The 22,807-nt window shown below is 36.7% G+C and overlaps 1 protein-coding gene across 2 annotated transcripts in view; it reads right to left on the minus strand.

Annotated features, from left to right (window-relative positions):
* Positions 1–22,807, minus strand: part of TTC27 (tetratricopeptide repeat domain 27) — a 127,780-nt gene that overhangs the window by 24,945 nt on the left and 80,028 nt on the right. For both annotated transcript variants that reach the window (XM_086744121.1, XM_086744120.1), the window contains 3 exons: positions 9,835–9,930; positions 7,554–7,676; positions 2,012–2,239 (listed from right to left, as the gene is read on the minus strand). In XM_086744121.1, the coding sequence (XP_086600247.1) occupies positions 2,012–2,239; positions 7,554–7,676; positions 9,835–9,930 (447 nt within the window). The remainder of the gene's footprint in view (positions 1–2,011; positions 2,240–7,553; positions 7,677–9,834; positions 9,931–22,807) is intronic.

A 22,807-nucleotide genomic window follows, 5' to 3' on the forward strand; every position in this document is an offset into this window, starting at 1 on the left:
AAGTGAAGGGAGTAGATATAGAGAACCATACTGTTCAGCAGAAGAACTAACAAATCTGTAATTTAAGACATAAGTTCCATTACGCAGACTTTCACCTACTGCATGGGCTCTTTGATGTCTGGAACTGTCTTAGTCCAGCCTTGCAAGATGCTCACAGTGAAAGTGCAAGAGAAATGCATCTGTCATCCACTAGGCATGTACTAGAACAAGTAATTTTGTGAGCAGTACTGCTAATGAAGATGAGTTTCAGATATATTTGAACTGTAAGACTTCAATTCCTTTGTGGATTCTCCAGAGTCTAACATGGTGTTTGGCTCGTACTGCAAAGGCCTACCCTCAAAAGACCTCAACCAAATTTGGCCAGTTGGCCTAAGAGTACACAAGATTAAAGGAGGGCTGACAGAGAATGGTTTTATCCATTAGATATTCTGGGGAAATCACTTGTTGCAGTCTAAAAATCCCTTCCTCCAAAGAAGTTTCTGATAACCACAAAAAAAACATTAATTTCTTTGTAATAGGGAGTCCTTGTTTACTTGATAAATTATTTGCAGTTCTGGGAACAATTCATTAATGAATATTTTCCTTATTAAAGTCCTCGCATCTAGAATCGCCTTCTTCTCTGGTCTTTGTCCACAAGACATCCTGAAATAGGAAACAATTCATTTCTGTAGTGACAGAATACAGATAGACTTTAAAAGACAGTAATATGTCAATCCATACTATCCATTTGCTCAAACTATTTGTTTGAAACAATTAACCAGAATCTTAAATAGACCTGCCTGAGCAACAAGAGGAGGAAATGTTCGCTTTCCTATATGGACTGGGCTATTTTTCTTGGATTGCCTTTGATTTTAAGTTTCCTTTGGATAGGACACAAAATAAAAAAGTATCTCCAGCAGACTACTTCTCAGTTTTGAGCCCTGTAGGCCATCTTCTGCAGCCCTTTATTATCCAGGAGTCCTCTTGATTTCAGTAAGGTTCCTATCTGAGTAATACATATTTTGTTGGCATTTCCCGAGTCATGAAGAGAACTGAAAGACAAGGGAAGCATTTTTGTTATTTTGCTTTCCATTCTAAAGGTGTTTATAAGTTATCTAGAGTTCACTTGAATAAGAACAGGCCTCTGACACATCACTGAAATATAAAAAAGTTTCAAGGTATAAGATTTGAAAGGCTGGAGGCCTTAAAATTTTTTCTACGGTGGAAGTCCAGCTAGTTATGTGGAACTCTAAACAGCAGCTTTGGCAGTATTCTTTGAAGGGCAAGAAGGAACATCCTACTTTCACATGGACCTGGAAATGGCTACGAAGAACACAATTTATTTACATAAACAACCATAAAACTGTTTTAAATTCTCAAGACCTTTCACAGGGTGGACCTTATTGGGATGAGATAGAGTGGCTGAGAAACTGAAACAAGATTACAAAAACTGTCTGCAGTAGAGCTTGCAAAGGATCTATCAAAATACTCAGCTTCATCAAGAGAACTCTTTTGACTGTGGTTTCAGTTTTGATGCATTACTGTAATAAAAGCTCCTGTCATCACAAGTATAACACAACGCTTCTCTGACTCCAGAGCAGGACAGACCAGAATACTTGAAAAAGATTTCTGTGAAATACAGAGATCAGCGTTTGTAACTCAAAGCCAACAGACAAGGCAAAAGGACAATTTCATTAAAATCTGTACAGCATTCTGAGTATTTTGCTTGACACTTGTTCATGATTTATTTTATGATAATTATTACTTTTCAATAGCTTAATCTCTTTGAAATAGAAGAGCTGTACAGGCAAAGAGTTAGTTGCATGCAAGGACCTGAATGCAAAAGAATATCTTCATTTCTTTATGCTACCATTTCTAGCCAGGCTTCCAAGCCTGGTAAAAAATTTGGTAAGAATAGTAATAAGCTGTTACTTTGACATTTGTGCATAGAACTGCCCTTTAAAAAAGTGTGTCATAATTCACAACTGAACACACCAACTAAAACAAAGCCATATGTGTATCATTTCCCAACCTGCATAGGGTTGATCTGCACAGAACGTTCAAAGCACTCCACACATTCCCTGAATTCCCGGTTGCGGAGATGGAGGAGGCCTTTGGAGCGTTGGGCGCGGGCACTGCGGTGTCTGGAGAGCTCCCAGGCCTTGTCATAGTACTGGTGGTCTTTAAGAACATCACCAAGCAAACAATATAATCCTGGTGTTTCCTTTTTCTCTAGCTCCCGCCTGAGTATTTCTTCCGCCTGTTAAAGAACAAAGAGAAATCAATAGATAACGGAACAATTTATTTACAGTTAATTGCCAACCTGAACAAATACCACTTTAGCACCTTGCAATCAGTTGAAAACTAAGAAGTAGGGATAGTATGGAAACAATATCTTGATCCAACACAGCATCAAAGATAGAGGCAATCTGGTTCCAAAATGTTTTTTTTTAAAAAAACACACTTCAACATCAACATAATATGGTGACTTTTGGTTTAATGCACCAAGGGAAATGTATCAATTAAAACAAGAAGCGGCTTGCTCCTCATTTTATATCTTAGGTGTGTATTCTCTCCCAAGAGCAAATATCAGTTCTGGACATCAAACCTACATCAACCTCATTGCAATGCAGTATCAGCACCATTAAGGTAAGTGCAATCCTAATAGTTTATAATCTGTGCTTTTTATAAATCCTAATAAGTACTCTTGCAATGACTGTCATTCCTTTCTCTCTGATTGCTCTTTTCTGAAAATAGTAATTTCCATTCTATTATGTCTGAAGATGCATCCACTTTCATACTGTTGGTTTTGGAAATGCTACTCTTTTACATAAGGTGTAGAAGGTATACATTTATCTAAATATTTGAGATAAAATTTATTCAGAATATATACAGCATTATGGAAAAGACGACACAAGCTGGGTCTCCCAGACATGTTATGGGCTGTAACAAACTTTCAAAAGCTCTTTATCTCAGGGTCACTATGTTGCTCTAACAATAAAATTATTGTTTCTCTTTGAAACAAGAGATAGTGTGCTTTCTGAAAAGATAAATACACTGGACAGATGATCTGTTGTTCAGACTGAATTCTTACTTCAGTCCCCTGCTGCAAAAATGTAACAAACATAATTCAGCTCAGTATAATTTTTCTATTAGAAAAATATCTATTTGAAGCATCTGAACCAAGAAAGATTCAACACAGCCTGCCACAGAACTAAAGCCAGACATTGTAACACTGGTCATTCTTCTATCATAGCTATTTTATCTGAAAGGAAACCTGAGTTCATCTCTGCATTTAAATTATTACTGCTTTTCTTGTTTCTATAAGAACTGTTTTCTTTGCCCTTCAGATGATCTCTAGAGAATCAAAGTCTTTTACTCTTATTCCTCTGATCAGTAAAATTCATTGATCTCGTCTGAATATCATCTTTAGAAAAATGACTTTGTTTTACTTTGTTTTGACATATTTAATGTGTAGTAATTGTAATACTTCGTTCTTACTATAATTTTTGTTAAATAAAGTAACAGTAAAAGTCTTCAAATATCTGAAGTGCACAAATGTGAAGAAGAGGTGTATTGTTTAGATTTCTAAAAGGATCTTCAACTAGCAAAAACGAAATCTCATTAAGAAGAAAATGAGTGGCTGAATATTAGGAAATAACTTAATAGTAAGTGGTTTTAAGTGCCTATAGAACAGTTCTCAAAAAAAAAGATGATGAAATTATTACTAAAAATTTAGAATTAACCTAGTCAAAGCACTAGAAAACCTCACCTAACAACAAGATTGCACTTGCAGAGAGTTTGGTTGAAGGGCAGTTTACTTCCCCTTCCCTGCCTCCATTAGTTGCTATGACAAGATTAAAGGAACACATATTAATAATAGATCTTTAAGATGATTTTTTTCTAGAGCAGAGAGAACTGGGAGCTTTATTATTGCAGTAATCACATCAGGCACCAAACTGAAAGGTTTCATTTTCCTTCAGATAAAGAAAAAGACTGAAGTGTTGCTGTGTGAACAGCAGCTATGAGGTGAAAAGTGCACTGCATGCTGCTGCTTTACTTCTTCCTCTGCAGGGCACTCCCAAGCTCAGATTGCTATTCTGTGTCAGTGCCTAGTACTAATCTTAGGCTAGACTAGAAAGCCAACCATTCACTAATTGCATTTCACATTTAAGAGCATAAAAACATCAAGTTCTGGTCTAAGCTTATAAGAATTCATTGCCAACATAAATATTTCAACACACAGATAAAAAAGATAATTAAATAAGCAGAAGTCTGACTTTTTCTTCATCTGATTAGCTATCTGATCATCTCTCTGGCATGTTACAAACCTTTTTTACTACTTAAATTTTTAAGGGCAAATACAAACAGGATCATAACTACAAACTTAAAAAAAAGCTGTATTCCCAAAACATTTGTCATTTGTCTTTCATGGAGCAGATTCTCCTGGAAACCATGCTAAGGCACATGGAGAGCAAGGAGGTGGTTGGTGGCAGCCAACATGGCTTCACCAAGGGCAGATCGTGCCTGACCAATTGGGGGCCTTCTATGACAGTGTGACGGCATCGGTGGACAAGGGACGAGCAACTGACATCATCTACCTGGACTTGTGCAAAGCTTTTGACACTGTCCCGCATGACATCCTTCTCTCTAAACTAGAGAGGCATGAGTTTGATGGACGGACCACTCGGTGGATAAGGAGTTGGCTGGATGGCCGCACTCAGAGAGTGGTGGTCAACGGCTCAATGTCCATGTGGAGACCGGTCACGAGTGGCGTCCCTCAGGGGTCCGTGCTGGGCCCGGCCCTGTTTAACATCTTTGTCAGCAACATGGACAGTGGGATAGAGTGGACCCTCAGCAAGTTCGCCGATGACACCAAGCTGTGTGGTGCCGTCGACACGCTGGAAGGGAGGGATGCCATCCAGAGGGACCTTGACAGGCTGGAGAGGTGGGCCCGTGCCAACCTCATGAAGTTCAACCAGGCCAAGTGCAAGGTCCTGCACCTGGGGCACGGCAATCCCAGGCACAAATATAGGCTGGGCGGAGAATGGATTGAGACAAGCCCTGAGGAGAAGGACTTGGGAGTGCTGGTGGATGAGAAGCTCAACATGAGCAGGCAATGCGCCCTTGCAGCCCAGAAGGCCAACAGCATCCTGGGCTGCATCAAGAGGAGCGTGGCCAGCAGGTCGAGGGAGGTGATTCTCCCCCTCTACTCTGCCCTGGTGAGACCCCACCTGGAGTACTGTGTCCAGTTCTGGAGACCCCAGCACAAGAAGGACATGGACCAGTTGGAGAAGGTCCAGAGGAGGGCCACAAAGATGATAAGAGGGCTGGAGCACCTCTCCTATAAGGACAGGCTGAGAGAGTTGGGGCTGTTCAGCCTGGAGAAGAGGAGGCTCTAGGGGAACCTTATAGTGGTCTTCCAGTACCTCAAGGGGGCCTACAAGAAAGATGGGGAGGGGCTGATTAGTAGGGCCTGTTGCAATAGGACAAGGAGTAATGGTTGCAAAATAGAGGGAGGTAGATTTAGATTGGATATTAGGAAAAAAATTTTTTACAATGCGAGTTATAGAACATTGGAACAGGTTGCCCAGAAAGGTGGTGGAAGCCTCATCCCTGGAAACATTCAAGGCCAGCCTGGATGAGGCTCTGAGCAACCTGATCTAGTTGGAGATGTCCCTGCTCCTTGCAGAGGGGTTGGACTAGATGACCTTTGAGGGTCCCTTCCAACCCTAACCATTCTATGATTCTATGATACTGTGCATTTACATTTTATAATACTTTTGTTGTTGTTGTTCTGTGCCCTGTTTTGCTCATCGCTTGACACTCTTGTTACTCTTCTGTTGACCCACATTACAATATTAGTTTCTAATATTTTTGTTCAGATTATGAAACAAGTGAGCATAGAGCCATATCTAGTAACAGTACAAAAAAGTTTGCTAAATGCTAGTGACATCTTACTCTGCAAAATTTGTACTGCTACATGGCCCTGTTATAACTGAGTGAATTATGTATTTCCCAAATGCATAATGTGGAGCTTCGCATAGCCTTAGCTACATGCTCTGTTTCTTCGTCAGTGCATAATTCAAAACTAGGAGGAAGGAACATATTGCCCTGATGTGTAAGTACTCATCAAACACATTGCTATTGTTGATATCTGGCTGTTTTATTATATTTTTCAGTATTTAAATTCAGATTTCTATATAAAAGCATTTTTGAGTGAAAATCATTCAGAAGTTTATTTAAAAGAGTTTGTTCTTTTGGACACATATATGCTAAGTTCTTTAATGAAATCAACATCCACTGAACAACATATAGCTCTAGTAGATCTTGTGCATTTCTAAAAGAGTAACATTTAAAAACAAAAACATTTTTGATAAATTAAAACAGTTCACGCTCTGAAAGCTTTCTGATAAGAAGCACAAATAGTCACTACCCCTGGTGTACAGCTAAATGTTTCTAATTTTCTGGCCTTTTTGGTCTGAAGTTGGCTTTTTTTTCCAGCACTACTGTTACTTAGTACTTACATAGCATTTTCTGTTTTTCAAAGCACAGCACAAATCCTCATTCTGAAAGCATTTTTTAGCAGTTTCCTGTGTCAGATATCCTGTCCTATTCTCTGAGTGCCATTTTCATAACTCCCTAAGGGCAGTTTGTGAATGTAAGTAGGACAGAATGCATTTCCAGGAAATGGAAAATATTGACCTCTATTTCTCCACTGTACTGAAAAGATTGGGATATTGGCATACTACCCGCAAGGCATGCATAATGTGACACAGAATTCACCAGCAAAACATATCTGTCAGTGTATAATGACCAAAATCTAGGCTTTGGTGCATGATATTAGAAAAAATATGGAAAATATATGAGAAATTCTGCATTTTTTTCTATTAATTGAAGTTATAACTCTATTCTGTAAGCTTAAATTAGTTCAAGCATAGTCTTTGTGATTTTTGTCTTCAGAAAGGCAAACACACATTCATATATTTAATGCTACCATATACCAAACAGACGGAGAGAAGAGGGAAGAAAATAAAAAACATATTTTTTTCTGAAAGTGAGTGTTTCTGACAACTATATAAATTCTGAAAACAATGCTTGATAGCACTTATGTTGCTGATGCTGTTCTATTTAAAGTGTTCTTTAAAACTACAGTTAATGGTTTGAAATCAACTGGGAAAGAAAATTAATATCCCCTTCACACAAAGCTCCAATACTCCATCATGAATGACTGCTATAGCACTCTTGAAATGCCCACAGTACACCTTGCTGTGCATCCACAGTTATGAATTTTCCTTGATTATTTTCGAGAACCACTATCGCAATCTTCTAGCTTATTAAGTTATTTCTCATTTACCAACTTCTACTTCATGTGATCATTACTCCAGATTTTTTTTTTTTTTTAGCATTCACGGGTTATGATATGTCTTTTGTCCATTTTCCACAGTCCTTCGTCATGATACCCCTGTAAAAGTGTGCGTCATTAGTGAACTGACAGCTCAAGTCAGATAATCTTTCATACTTCAGATCTTAGGTCAAGACAGGATCTCAATTGTAAAAAAACTTTTTCTTACCTTTCCATGCTGTCCTGCTCTTTCATAGCAGATCACTGCGTCTTCCCACATTTCCAGCTCCTCAAATATCTGTAAGGCAGAGCTGGTGCATCCCAGATCAAAGAGTAAGCTTGCCAGTTGACGCTGGAAAGGTAAGAAATTCCAGACAATTGAAAATAGGTAAGAAAATAATGTTTATATTTTTAAAAGATGTTAGAGGCATTTCTGACATTAACAAGAAGCAGACAAAGAATATGGAATTACTCTCTTCAAACTTCAAGCTGGAGCCTCAAACAATATATACACCCCAAAAAACCCCATGAACAGAGCAATAATTGTTTTGATTTGAATGTTGTTCATGACAGTAGCTTAATCACTTTGAATTAGTTTATAATATAATGCAAAAATGGAAACAGACATGCCAAGGATGAACTGACAGAGCTGAACTTCCACCCCTTAAATGAGGCACACGGACAATGCAGCTGGACAACAGCTGCAGCAAGATGTTGGGAATGCTAAGAGTGAGAAACAGAGGCTGAAAGAGCATTAAAGCCTCTTCTAGCAATACTTAGCCACAGTAATCTGTACCTGTGCAAGAACAGGTAGAGAGAAGGGCTCTGATACAATTTTGTTAGGTACTCGTGAGAAATCACTGTCCCAAACAGCCACTGCCAAAGACTCCTAGTTTTCAGTCAAATCAGTGTTGGATTTGAGTTCAGGTTCAACTCCCTAGTTGAGTTTTACTCACAGATAAGTCAGTCTCTTTGTTTCAAATTCAGCTATTATTTCAGTGTTGTTATGAAAATAAATGAGTAATCTTTTCAATTTAAAAATAAACAAGGTATGTTTTCATGACTTTGAAAAGTTGTCTTCAGTCTCGTCTATTTTTTAAGAGGAGATTAAAATAACATATAGGTTTTAATCTTTGAAGACACAGTAACTTATTTACTATGTGTGACAGATACACAATTTGGTTTGCAAAAACAAATAGGAGCATTCTGTATAAAGACACCTAATTATGCTATGAGATCCCATACAGTGAAATTCTGCAGTGTTTTTGGTGATCCTAAATGGATTCCCTGAAGTTCTTTGCAGATGTCATGGACCTCTCTTTATAGGCTTGGTTCAGTATCTGTTACAAATCCAAGGAATCACCATATGGGAACAGACTGGAAGTCAAAAAATTAAGAACTGGCTACAGTTCTTTGACATAAATACATAACAAACAGAAAATCTGTAACAAAGTAATTATTTGCTAGCTTGGTATTAATCGCTTAGGAAAAAAAAAAATCTACATTTGTCAGTATCTGGAACTAAATCTTACTTACATTTTATTAAATTTACTCGGAGTGATATTTGCTAAAATTTATATAGGCAATGCCTCTTCATTACTGACTAGAAGACTGCAGCCATCTTCCATTATAAATCCTTACTTCAGTGTTTCTATCCTTGGCTTGGAAAATTGGCTTGGATTGAGAAGTGCCACTCTGACAACTGGCAATGAAAACCACATTTGCTAGTTTTATTGCAAGTGCCTGTTGAAAGGTTGTGTGGAATAATTTGAGAATGCTAGGAGATGATACAATTGGTTAAAGCAACATGCAGTGAGGTTAGAAATCAAAAAGGAATTAAATATCATTAAAAGTAAACACCATGAACACATTTGGAGTATGTGATGCAAACGATTTTCTTATGTTTGTTAAATTCAGCATCATCAGATAAGACTCTAATGTGTAGATTTCTGTTCTACAAAGTTTACAGTGAAGATAAACAGTGCAGTTCTCAAAAAAAATATTCTGTCAGCAACAGTAAAAATAAAATTTCCTCAGCTCGAGGAGTTCTTCAGTGTACTTTTGACTTCTAATTTGGCTGCTTTGACCATGATCCACTTCCTGAAAACAACTTAAAGTGAGTGATCATTAAAAGATGAGAAAGATGCAAGCAATAGTAGCATAACTGAAAGAGAAATAGTAAGACAGTGGCAAGATTATTTTTACAGGAGGTATGTTGGAAGCTTGAAAGTTTTGGTCCCTTTTTTACTGAAGGAAAATGGAAAGCAAAGAAGAATTGCACTACAAGCAATTACTGCTGTGCATGATAGAACAAGACATCTGAAAGCAAAACATTGTAGAACTTCATTTCTTTCCAGAAAAAGCTGGTGTGCTGTTAGTGTATATCTTTATTTCTACAGCGTTTCCAGTCAAGATCATATCACTCTCTCTTGACTTTGGAGTCATGCAGTATCAAAAATAATAAGAACCACAGACTTTTAAGTAAAGCTTCAAATGGGATTGCTTCACACCTGTATGGCCCAACGTGGAGGCACCTGACAACAGTAGAAAATCTTCATGCGTTCAGATACAGATGTATTTGTGTCTTCAAATTGGTCTGCAAGTGCCTGTAAATGCAAAGTATATTCTGATTTAGTATTAACTTAGACTTAATCAAACTGAAAAAAAAAAAAAAAAACCAGATTCAAAGCATTCAGGATCTTAGGCATTCTTGACATAATGGAGAAATTATATTAAAGGTGAAACTAAATCACAGTAAGCAACATAACATGCTACAAGTCTTTTTATTATCCCATGTCAGAAAATGTAATAAATATTTATGTAAATACTCTTTATTACAGCTAATAATAAATAAAAAAGCTTTGAAGAGATTCACATTGCAAAGGGCATGTAACAGGAATAAGAATCAAATTTACAATCCCAAAAAAATACCTGCAGAATAAAACTGTGTCAAATATTAAAGTGAGCTTGCCTAATGCATTTCAATCCTTTAGCTAGCTTTTCCCTGTCTAAGATAGTACTGAGGTGCTTTAGGCATGAAATTTCTTACTGAAAACAGGGAAAGACAAACATATTACAGTAGACCATGCTTTTGGAAACACAGTTCTAATGTAGAATAAATGACTGTGACTTGGAGTACAATTCAAATCAGGCTTTGTTTTTCTTTTGATGGAGCTTTGGATCATTGAAAGGGTTTCTTCTGAAACCCTTTGAAAGAGAATGGGAACATTGGCATAGCAAAAGTGCACTAGCTTCAGCACTAACTTTTTCTCTGAAAATCCACTATGAAGTCATTTAAATCAAAATACAATAGTAAGAAAAATAAAATATTAAAGGTAGCTATATCCAGAAAGTTGGCTAGAAATATTAAGATAAGGCAGAAACTCTTCAAATGCCCGTCATCACTAAACTAGCAAATTTAAGGCCAGAGATATAGATAAGGTAATATTAAATTATTTGCCTTCAGATGATTCACCTGTCCAAGTCTGACATATAACTCAGTCAAGGATTTATAGAAGGAGCTAGACAGGTTCTCAGAATTTTCTCAGCATGGATAATGAATGCAAAGATTCCCAAATAAAAGGAAAACATGGATAGGATTGCTGCTTTCTCTCTCTTTCTAAATCCAACTGTTGGCTACCCAACCTGTAGCAATAATGCAAATAATAGCTGTGTAATTTAAAATAACTAATTGTAAAAAAAAAAATAAAAAGTAAAAATTAATTTAATTACTTTTAAAATAATCAATTAAATAATTTGATTTAATTTCAACCTCCTGAAGTTCAACCAGGCCAAGTGCAAGGTCCTGCACCTGGGTCACGGCAATTTCAAGCAGAAATACAGGCTGGGCAGAGAATGGATTGAGACAAGCCCTGAGGAGAAGGACTTGGGAGTGCTGGTGGATGAGAAGCTCAACATGAGCAGCAATGCGCCCTTGCAGCCCAGAAGGCCAACTGCATCCTGGGCTGCATCAAGAGGAGCGTGGCCAGCAGGTCGAGGGAGGTGATTCTGCCCCCGTACTCCGCTCTGGTGAGACCCCACCTGGAGTACTGTGTCCAGTTCCGGAACCCCAAAATAAGAAGGACATGCACACATTGGAGAGAGTGCAGAGGGCCACAAAGATGATAAGAGGGCTGGAGCACCTCTCCTATAAGGACAGGCTGAGAGAGTTGGGGCTGTTCAGCCTGGAGAAGAGGAGGCTCTAGGGGAACCTTATAGTGGTCTTCCAGTACCTCAAGGAGGCCTACAGGAAAGACAGGGAGAAACTCTTCAGTAGGGCGTGTTGTGACAGGACTAGGAGTAATGGTTGCAAAATAGAGGGAGGTAGATTTAGATTAGATATTAGGAAAACATTTTTTACAATGAAGGTAATAGAACACTGGAACAGGTTGCCCAGAGAGGTGGTGGATGCCCCATCCCTGGAAACATTCACGGCCAGGTTGGACCGGGCTCTGAGCAACCTGATCTGGTTGGAGATGTCCCTGCTCCTTGCAGGGGTGTTGGACTAGATGGCCTTTAAAGGTCCATTCCAACCCAAACCATTCTATGATTCTATGATCAGTTATGTGATTTAAACTGCTAAGCATCTTGTAACTGCTAAGCACCTTGTAACTTCTAATGATGTTAATGGGATTCATTAGATGCCTTCATTCTTTTAAGAAGAAAAAAAACCACAACAGGCAGGAATAATTTAGGCTTTAAATCTACACTTAACCTCCTAATTTTAAATACTAATATTTAAAATATTCAATCTTATTCACATTCTATCTCATAAAATTATCTCCAGAGACCCGTTCCTAGAGATTAACCAGAAACCTACCCCAACAAAATGGCTGACATATATCTGTAGTAAGGAAAGGGACAGACTAATAAAATTGCATTCCTTTACACAGTACAAAGCAATTCAAAAGGAGGTCAGATGGAAATAAAACCTTTAAAGTAATATTATTTAATTACAGAGTTTACTTGACTACAAACTAGTAGTCAAGTAGTTCTGCTGAAATGTTCTAATGCTATGCAGAATTACATTTTTCTATATTCTGTTGCAATAAAAATTAAACTGAAAAATTGTTCAATTCCTTGGGTAATCATTTTACAAGATCAGAAAAAGTAGTAAACTACAGTTGGAAAATTTTAAAATAATCTCTCTAAGCCTGAGCAAAGCCAGAAAATCCTAACTATGTCCTGCAAAATAATTTTTTGAAGAGAACAGGAGATGGAAGCAGAAAATGTTAGAAGTCCAAATGTTTTGTTCTTGTTTTAGCTTTTTTTTTTTTTAAAAAAAAAAAAAACCTGTTGTTCCAAAAGAAAAACTGGAATTCAAAGAAAAACAAGTTTTGCAAAAGCAACATATTTTATTGGAAAATTTGTGATTATATTTTTTCTACACTTCCTAAGCAGAAAAGACTAATGTAAATGACATGTTGTAGGAGAATATGACTATTAGCAAGTAGAATTCTCTTCCTTCCCAAAACAAATACTGTACTCTGTTGAGAGTTCCAACAAAAACTGAAAATGTAGGTAGAACATACAACTATTATACATTCCCTAAAAAAGTGTAAATGCTAATGAACTTAGAAGTTACTAAAATCCATGGTTTATGCACTCTTTCATATATTGAAAAAGTAAGTTCTGCCTACTAGTGAAGTACAGAAAATAAGTTATTAAAAAATTGCTGAATTCTATGTTTCTGAAATATGCTTGAAGAAATAAAATTTGGCTTGTATAGTGGTAAGAAAATGAGAATCCTAACCTTATTGCACAGCTAATATCTAATCACAGAACAATAATCAATAAAATGAGCAAGACAGCAGTGCCCTGAGAGCATTCTTTCTCACTAATAATCTTCAAGATAAATATTGTGCAAAACACGCCCCCAACACCCATGTAAATATGGAATATTTGCAACACAGTCAAAAGATATAAGACTTGGTGTCTTGGTTTAATGTAAGCCTCAGATTCCTGCCTTGAAAGTTGTTAAACAGAACTAAAGCAGAAACCAACTAAAACTCACAACTCTAAATAATATATAAGCTCTTCCATATGCAACATTTAAAAACATTAAGCTTAAACACATCACACCCCCCCACACCATGTAACAAACCCTTTCCCCACAGCTTGAGCTGCCATAGATAATGAGTCCTGAAGTAAAAACCACACAGTACAGAGAGGTACACTAATCCAGTCCGGAAACAATAACAAAAAAAGATGGTTTTGCTGGAATTTTATATCATGAGCAAAGATTACATTATTGCCACATGAAAGCTGTAAAAGACAGCTCTAGAAGCTACAATTCATTCTTCCCATCTCATACTTAAATCTTTGGTAAGAGAATAAGTAGTACAGTAAGTAGCCTGTGTTCAGGATAAGTATAACATGTTAATTCGAAATGATCACATTAGAGCTTTTATCATTTTACTAGTCAACCTCAGTCTAATCACTTTACTAATCAAATCCAGCTGGTAATTGTTCATGACTTGAGTACATGAAGTTTGTAAAGGATTTTTTTCCACGTTGGATATAATTTACGTACATTAATTCCCACTGCACATCCTTGCTCTATGTTCAACATACATATGACATCACTATGGTCCTGATGATAAAATACTAGCTTCGATTTTGAGCCTACCTAAATTTCAGTCTCTTTATGCTTTCCACATTTTTTTTTTACTGCCCTTTTCTTCTATCACTGACAGACTTAATAGATTTTTCTTTTTAGCCAGACCCTATCTCTGTACTTAATCTCTCGAAATACTACTACATCCTTATGGTTTCTGAGATGTCATATTGTTGCAATGTAATGCTATTTGATTCCTCAACCTGCTTACTGCTCTGGGAAGTGGAGGGGGAGGTGCTGATCTCCTGACCAGTGATAGGACATGAGAAAATTGAATGAAGCTGCGTCACGGGAAGTTCAGACTGGACGTTAGAATCATAGAATCATTTAGGTTGGAAAAGATCTTTAAGATCATTGAGTCCAACCATTAGGAAAAGGTTCTTCACTGAGACAGTGTTCAGTCACTGGAACAGGCTGCCCAGGGAAGTGGTCACAGCAGCAAGCCTGTCAGAGTTCGTAGTGCTAAGTGTAGTTTTAGGTATTCCTGTGAGGAGCAGGGAGTTGACTCAATGATCCTTATGAATCCCTTCCATCTTGAGATATTCTTTGCTTATAAGTTCTTCTGTCAAAGTTTTGTCCCTTCTGTTAAAATATAACCTTCAGGTAGCTTTTTGCATTTAAGGTAAATAAATGGTAGAACTTCACATTCTTCTTTCTATTCTTAACCTCTTATTCCAGACGAAATAGTTTATTTTCTTTCTCACAAAAACACCAGTTACTATTTAAAACTGTATGTATATGCAAACATTTTTTTCTTTCCATTTCATCTGAAGGATCTCCTGATCTAAGACTATTTAGGGGAAAAAATCCCCCCCCTAAACAAACAAAAAATTCCCAAACTCGTGTCTTTTGAAAAGAGCAAGATATTCATTACTTATCAAAAATATCTTGAAAACAGCATCACAGTTTTGTTTGTGCAGCAACTATTTAACTCCATCTGGATCCCTCTCTGCAGTAACACCAAAGATTGGCCTGTCCATATCCAAACCTAACGTTGGTGGCCTCAATAAAACATCTCCCTCAAAACAGTCTTGACCCATAGACAGTATTTTATTGATGATATTTCATCTCACTTCTTCCCAGGTTTTCATATCAGTAATAGACAATGTGACTGCACCAGTGTTCCCTTTACCTGTCTTTGCTGACAAGAGCATTTCCAATTTTCATATGTCTTTTATCTCCACAAAAGCTTGTTTCACAGACTGTGTCAATAATTGTAGCTTGTTTATTTTGTTTTCCTGCCTTTTCCCACTGCCAATCAGGTATCCAGCTGTTTCCCACTGACCACACCCTATTTAAGACATCAGTTTTCACTGCTTTAGTACTTGCTATGCACTTATCAGTACCATAATCTCTACCCTTCTTAGCATCTTATATTCCCTCATATCCTTTGATTTATCCTGGTACACTTGATGTTCTTTTTGCCTATAAAAACATACATAAAGAGGATTAGACAAGTTTTTTTTTCTAATCTTCTCCCATTTCTCAGTCTAGAGATCTTTTTAAAAAGCTCACAGATTATATATTTCTGTTAAATGATGAAAATCTCTGAATAGACAAGAACTAAACCATTCAAACACAAAATGAAAGCTATTAAGCAAGGATGTATTTCAACATCAAGAAAGAAACCCTACCCTTAATTTATCTAATTTTCAAAGGGGAATTATGACATTAAATACTCGAGTAAAATTTATTACAGTGACCACTATTATAAATTATGATTTGTGATTCATGGAAATTTGAAAAGACCATTTCTTACATTGTGCAAAGATGCCAAGATGAAGAGCACTACTTACCAGAGATTTTACATTATTCACATTCTCAATTCGCAAAATGTTCTGTGAGAACTCTGCAGAAATTCAATGCTTAAAAGAGCAAAAATCTTACTCTCTTTTTACACGTCATTCAAATATAAGACTTGGTTTAATTAAAATCTTCTAGCCTTGAAAACTTCCCTTTTTGCTCGCTTTTTGTAAGCTCACCCTTTCAGTCATTCTTCCAATGAAATTATTGTTTGATAGGATTCACCTCAAATTTTAAACCAACTAGAGGAGAACGTATGACACTGCTCCCTATGAACTAACAGCTGGTTTGAAATTTGTTAAAGCTAACTTTAAAATGTTGTAGAGCACTGTCTGTCTACTTTATATTGCAAATGAATGGTCACAGGGTACCTGGAAGACAAGAGCTGCAAAGATGTTTCACAGAGAGAAACTACTAACAGGGCAATGCAACTCTAGAACTATAAAAACAAGCAGTGCTTGAAACAAAATTAACTGAAACATTCAAGGAGAAGGCTTCGGGCTGCAAGTTTTCAAAGCTAAGTCGGTTTGCATTGAAAGTCATATTTTAACTACTTTGTCCAATGTTTTGGTAAAAACTTCTTGATTGTACATAATCACTGTATTGAAAGAAATCACAATGTTCAGTGTCTGAGGTCATTTGTTTTTTAAAAAAAATTACAAGAAAATGGCCCCAGATTCTAGCAGCTTTACACACAGAATAAAAAAAGGTTGATTTCCTTTAATTGAAATGAAAACAAACATTCTCTATGCATATTCTTTCAAATTAGTGTAATCTCTTTTTAAACAGCAGACTAATTCCCCAACTACTACTTTGCTTTTTGTTTGTTTGTTTGTTTTGGTTTTTTTCCTCTCACTCTAGATTGGACACAAAAGTTTCCATGATCTGTAAAGAAAAGAGGCCTTCTTGTACTGGATTCAGCACTATCCACCCCACAGTATTTTTGTAGTAGATTATTTTGATGGATTCCTCAGTTAAGATGCTCCACCTCTCAAGCATAAGTACTCATAGTATTGAGCATGCAATTTTTATTTTATGGCTTCTCCTCTGCTATCTCCTATTCCCTCCTCCCCCTAAACAGCTAAAGAAACTTGGCATGAGCTATCCCTTAGCAAATACTTGAAAGTTTAACGTTTCTGGGCTGAGAAGAAAGCCAGTAGAGGCTTCCTCAGGACAGTCATCTCTGTGGCATTTGCGTACAGGTTTAATTTCATTGTCTGCAGCTGACATCACCCTGAAAATAATGCAGTACTCTGTAAAAGACAGATTATACCCAGAAAATTTTCTAAAATATTTCATTTGATGCATTTAAGGCTGTTATTCCCTTTAAAAGCACAAGCAAAATATCTTTTTTTTAAAAACAAAGGTTGTGCCCATTTTTCAGCAAAGGAGGAACTTGCTCGAAACCTTTAGTAAAGATCTGACTGATCTTGTGCCAGAAACCATCTACACCAGTGTACTGTGATCTTTCCTCCTCACCCCCATCAGGCATCACATTAAAGTGTTATATGGAACAAATTACGTCAAATATTTGTGTTTTGTAATACCTAACAGGTATATTCTTCAAGATCTGTAGAAAATCAGAAAAGGATAGTCAAGCTGAACTCTTCAGTTTAATAACTTTTCTATATAGTATTTCATTGTTAGTTTAGGTACGATACTCATAAACATACATGCCACTTTATGACCCATTTAATCTATTCCATATTCCAACTGGAACACCCTGCTCAAAAAGAAAACTACTGGAAACATCCTGCATTTTTTCTATTGCTAGAAGACTTGAGTTTACGTACCATATACCACACATTTGCATTTTGCTTCTGGTAAATTGTACATTAGTAGGTAAACACACTATAAATAAATAAATAAATATTTTTTAAAAACATTTATATATGGCCAAAAAAAAAATTAATCAGAACTTTGGAATTAGATGGGCATTTCTGAAGAATGTAAACAGCAAATACTTAACATAAAACAAATAATTTCAGAGGACAAGTTCTTAAGACCATGTTATTAACTGCAAGCACGTAAACATTTTCAGCTTTCTCCTACCTAAGGATGGTATTCTGTTACACAAATAGAAATCTCAAGGAAAAAAACACAACACAAAACAAAATGCAATGTATTCAGGTAACTCAGTGCAGTTTTTTATTGGCAATCATACCACGCATAATTCTCTCATGTTACTTAGGTGTCCTTAGATGCCTGTAAGGAGGAAAAAAAATATTGTCTAGTCTTAGCTAGATACCTGTAACCCGAAACCACAGATATTCAGCTGCTGTAATCGCTAACAGTTCTTTTTGCAGTATTAGAAATAGCCAGCTTTTTTTAAAAAAAAAAACAAACAAACAAACCCACCAGTAAAGTGCTCTTTTGCTGAGATCTGGTTTTCAACTATTCTTACTCAGTTACAAATCTCAAGAACATCTTCAGTTATTGGTGAAGGGGACAGGAGCATGAAGAGAAAAGACAGGCAAGTTCAATCTCTTTTGTTCTGAATTTGATCAGAATGTCTCAGATAACATCTTGGGACACCCACTGTTTTCCCTTTTTAAAAAAAAAAAATTTTTTTTAAAAATCTTTTTCCTAAGAACAGCTTCCCTATACAGTGAAACCTTGACTGATACCCAGTAGTTTCTGTTGAAAAATTACTTGGCAGGAAATACACATTCTTCTAGTAGCTGAGCCTGACCCAGCAACCATCGAGTATATGATGGTAAGTACATTAGAAATATGACACACAGGCAAAGTGTTTAAACTTTAGCTATCCCAAAGAAAGGCAATCACATATAAAGAAGTCTGTTTTCAATATATGTATTTTCTTGAAAGACATCCAATCCAGTTCTTCACATGTTCCTGGAAAGCTCTCTGTGCATCAGGGAAAAACAAACAAACCCCCTATCATTCTCCATTAATGATTGATCTACCCACCAAAGAGGAAAATAAGCATCTTCAGCACCAATTGGCTTGAAATCAGTTTGATTTCCAGTAAAAATGAAAACACTCTAAATGCATTAAATATTCCATGCCTGATTGCATGACATATTCAAAAAGAAGCACATCAAGCTCCCCAGTTCTTTATCAAAAAAGGAGTAATCCACAAAAGTATGTTTCTTTCCACAACCATATAGCAGTATTAGGCACAGCTTGTCTGGTATACACAAGAATTAAGAAACCAAACCAAAATAAAATTTTAATTCAGCTGGATGGAGTTTTATGGTCTGTGCTGGTCACTCGCACCAAACAGGTTGAGGGACAGAGACTGGACAACAACAGATCTTCTGCTATTTCACAGAAGAGCAACTAGAACTAAACATGGACTCAGGATACTAAAAATCTTGCCCAACAAAACCATGAGCTGTAGAAACAAAATGACAGTGTAACACATACATCCATGTATGTTAATAGCTTTCATTTACTTAATTGAGGACAATCAGCTGCAAGTTCTAACGGTACCAGTCTTGCACTGGAGGCAATTATCTCGCGAATCCTCAAGAGGAGGTAGCACACCACTGCCAGAGGAACACTGGCACTTTGCCAGAGGAACAAAATACTTTGCTTTGAGCCACCCCCTTTTACTTGAGATACTCTAACCTGGGCCAGAGAAAGAGGACTGAAGGACAAATTAACTTCTCCACCAGCAGTTGCCACCGCCTACTTCCTGCTACCACGTTTTCCAGAAGGGAGAGCAACATGAGCCCAGGAGGCTGCTGGGCCTCTGGCCGTTGATCCAACCCTCAGCCTGCACCTTTAGAGGAGAATCAGAGGGAGGAAGGCAGATTTCAGACCAGAGGAATTGTCCTGTCAAGGTGCAGCCTGAGAGCTCCTGAAATAGTTTAAGCTTGAACTATAATTTGTCATTTTAAAACTTTTAAGTGTCTGAACTTGCAACATTGTTAATAACTTTTGTTTGCATGTATTTTGCACCAGAGGAAATGGAATAAAGCAGGAGATGAAGTGTTCTGTGGTAGAATCATTTATGGCATGTTTCTATTTCTAGGCAACTTCAATGTTTGCTCAGATCTGCATCTGGAAAAATCGGCACGTATAGCACAACAATGTGCGTAATAGCTACAAACAATATTACTTATCCCATTTAAAATCTAGTTCAGGCATGGTAGGTCCTATCACTTACAAAAACATCTCCACATCTGTCAAAACGCCCAAGTCTTATCACAAAACCACAGTGCTGTAATTTACAATATTCAGACAAAGCGCAATACTGTGAAGAAACTGGGTAACTGCAAAAGCGAACGGAAATAATGGAAAGAGCCAATATCATATCATCATAGAACTCTCCATACACCAATCCAAATGATTATTTGAATCAATGGTCCTTAAATCAGTTTGGAAAGTTAAGAAGCCAAATATATTCCTCAATTCATACCTATGACTGGAACAAGAACCAAATGAGTTGAGTTAGGCCAGCAAACAGTTCTCCAGTCAGACGCTACATCCAGCCCATGCTGCTGCAAAGTTTGTCTCCAGCACAACAGTTCCCCATCAACTGATTATTTACATACTATATTCCCAAAATTTCCTACCTCTGAACACTTACAAACCATGTACAGTTACCACATTGAATTATTTTTTTAACAACCCAAGCCTCCCTGTAACTTACTGGAGAGCTAGGCCCTTGCCATGATGGAAATCCTTTCAGTAGAAACATCTACCAGAAAAAGCAGTTTTCACTCCCTACTACAGCATCACAATTACAAACTAATTTCAAAGCATGAACATTTTCATTTTTGGAATTAGTTCTTGTTTTTGTAAATGAAACAATCACCTAATCGAGAAAAAGAAAAAATATCATTTCCCCTCATTAATTACACAATAGTCCATTCTTTTCTATTTTATCTTTTCCACAAGCATTGTCCTTCCCTATTTCTAACTTTATCTCAAAAGTATTTATCACCAGCTTAAAGACTGTTTCCTACAAATTTCTTCATCTCACTTTCTGTGAATCCATACTCTTTAGGTCAATGATTACAAATCTCTGAGGCTTACACTTACACTTTTGTTGCAAAAACTGATCTGCTGAACTTTTACCCCGTGTTTAGTAAACAAATTGCCTAAAGCATTCTCCTTGATTATCTGTGGTGTTGACCTACATAATAAAAGAAAAAACCTTCCAATATAATGTTCTCAGACTCTACCCTGATTTGGCTATAAAACTACTTTCTTCCTCCTACTTTAAAATTTGAGAGTCATTCTTGTCAGCTTTTGTCACATTTCTCACTGAAAATCTCCTTTGACAATAAACATATTGGCTTGTCTTAAAATTACAACTTGTATGCTGACCTGAGGAAGTCAATTTTTTTTTTTTAATCAGAAGAGCCTTCTTGACAGACTGTTTATTCTTTCTTTATTGAGTATATAAGGACAAAAGTAAAGACCAATAATTATTGGAATTTACTAAGTTGGTTTTGACTTACTACCTATTCCAACTTTTGCAAGTATTAGAGCACCACCGTTTCCATATTCTTTCACTTCAAATACTTAAAACTAAACCCGATCTCCAGTCTCCCATTTCCTGCAATGGTTAAAGCAGCACTAAAACACCTTCTAATGGAAGAAGTTTTCAGAACAATGCTGGATCACTTTCAAAATATAAAAAATCCCACACAAACACTTTATCAATAACATTTGTCTTGTTGCTATTGTACTTATTTCCCAGCAATTGTTTTCATACACCTTAGCTTCATTTCAGTAAAGAAGAAAGAAGGCCCTACCAACTACATGCACGACTACAAAGTAGTCTTTCAAGACTGAATTCATTCTCTGTGTTTGGAGGAAGAGTTCACCATGACCCTGGAGCTTCTCTAACTACAACAGCCTATGCGCTTAGTGCCTTCTCGTCATGCTGAAAAACTCATTCATTTGGCAGGCTTTGCAGGAGAAGACTGGGGGAGAAAACTCTGGGAGGACAAAGAGAACGGCTTTGTTTTATTTAACTGATTTAATTTCTTACTCGTAATAAACTGATCACTAATACTGAACTATAATTGCAAAACTATCACCATTAGGGCATTTTATACTTGCTCTGCATATATTTTTATTGTTCTTGAAAACTATTAAAACCTGAGAAGAATGCACAATTCATTTTTTCTCTTAATTTGGCTCTTAACAAGCCATTTTGTGAAGTAAATAGTTTCCATATTTTTAATAGACTACTGATGTAATAAACTGAAATATTAATAGAGATTTGTGTCATTGAAGATAAAGTATATTTGAGTCAGAGAGAACTGACATAAATTTACACAATTTGAATTAATAAACCTCAGTATTCTTTCAATCAGGAAATAATTTTGGTGGGGGTTTTTTTGTTTTGTTTGGGGTTTTTTTTGGTAGTTCCCCCTCCTTGTGACTTCCATGCTTTTTCTTTAAAAGATTAATTTTCATCAGCAGTGACAATCAGACTGTCCCTCAATTATACATAGCCTTATTTATTGCTATCTATCTTTTTTTTTTTAAAGCAGGAGGATCCAATGTAAACATGTTTAAGATAACTCTATCTTTAGCAAAAATTCCTGAATTCCTGTGGGTTTTTTTTAAATGCAAGTGTCAGAGAATGATGAATGGCATTTCTCACGCCCTAAACAAAGAAGATAACTTGCCATTGTTTTAAGACTCTTCCAGATGGAAATGGAAGTGCAATTAGCAAATAAAACAAATATAATTATTATCCTAATTAAATAAAATCATAGGCCTTGCAGCCAGAAGGACAACTGTCCAAATGTATTCTGCATTTACAACTTGCTCCTTTCTTACAGATATCTTGGAAACACATAGGTTCTGATTACCATTTTACAAGACATTAAAATTAGTAGATCTCAGTGCTTCAGGCCTCAATTTATAGAGCGAACAAGAAAAACATGCCTTCTTGTCTTATCAGCTTCCAAGGAGTTTCTCAGCTCTGAATAAACCAGGTACTGAGCTACAAAAGAAAACATGCCTTTGCACCTGCATGACAGCTAGGATAGACTAGACTAGACTATTTCAGTTGGAAGGGACCTACAACGATCATGTACAGTCCAACTGCCTGACCAATTCAGGGCTGACAG

This window comes from Chlamydotis macqueenii, chromosome 3 (genome assembly GCF_036417535.1).
Source record: "Chlamydotis macqueenii isolate bChlMac1 chromosome 3, bChlMac1.mat, whole genome shotgun sequence".
Classification (NCBI taxonomy): domain Eukaryota; kingdom Metazoa; phylum Chordata; class Aves; order Otidiformes; family Otididae; genus Chlamydotis; species Chlamydotis macqueenii.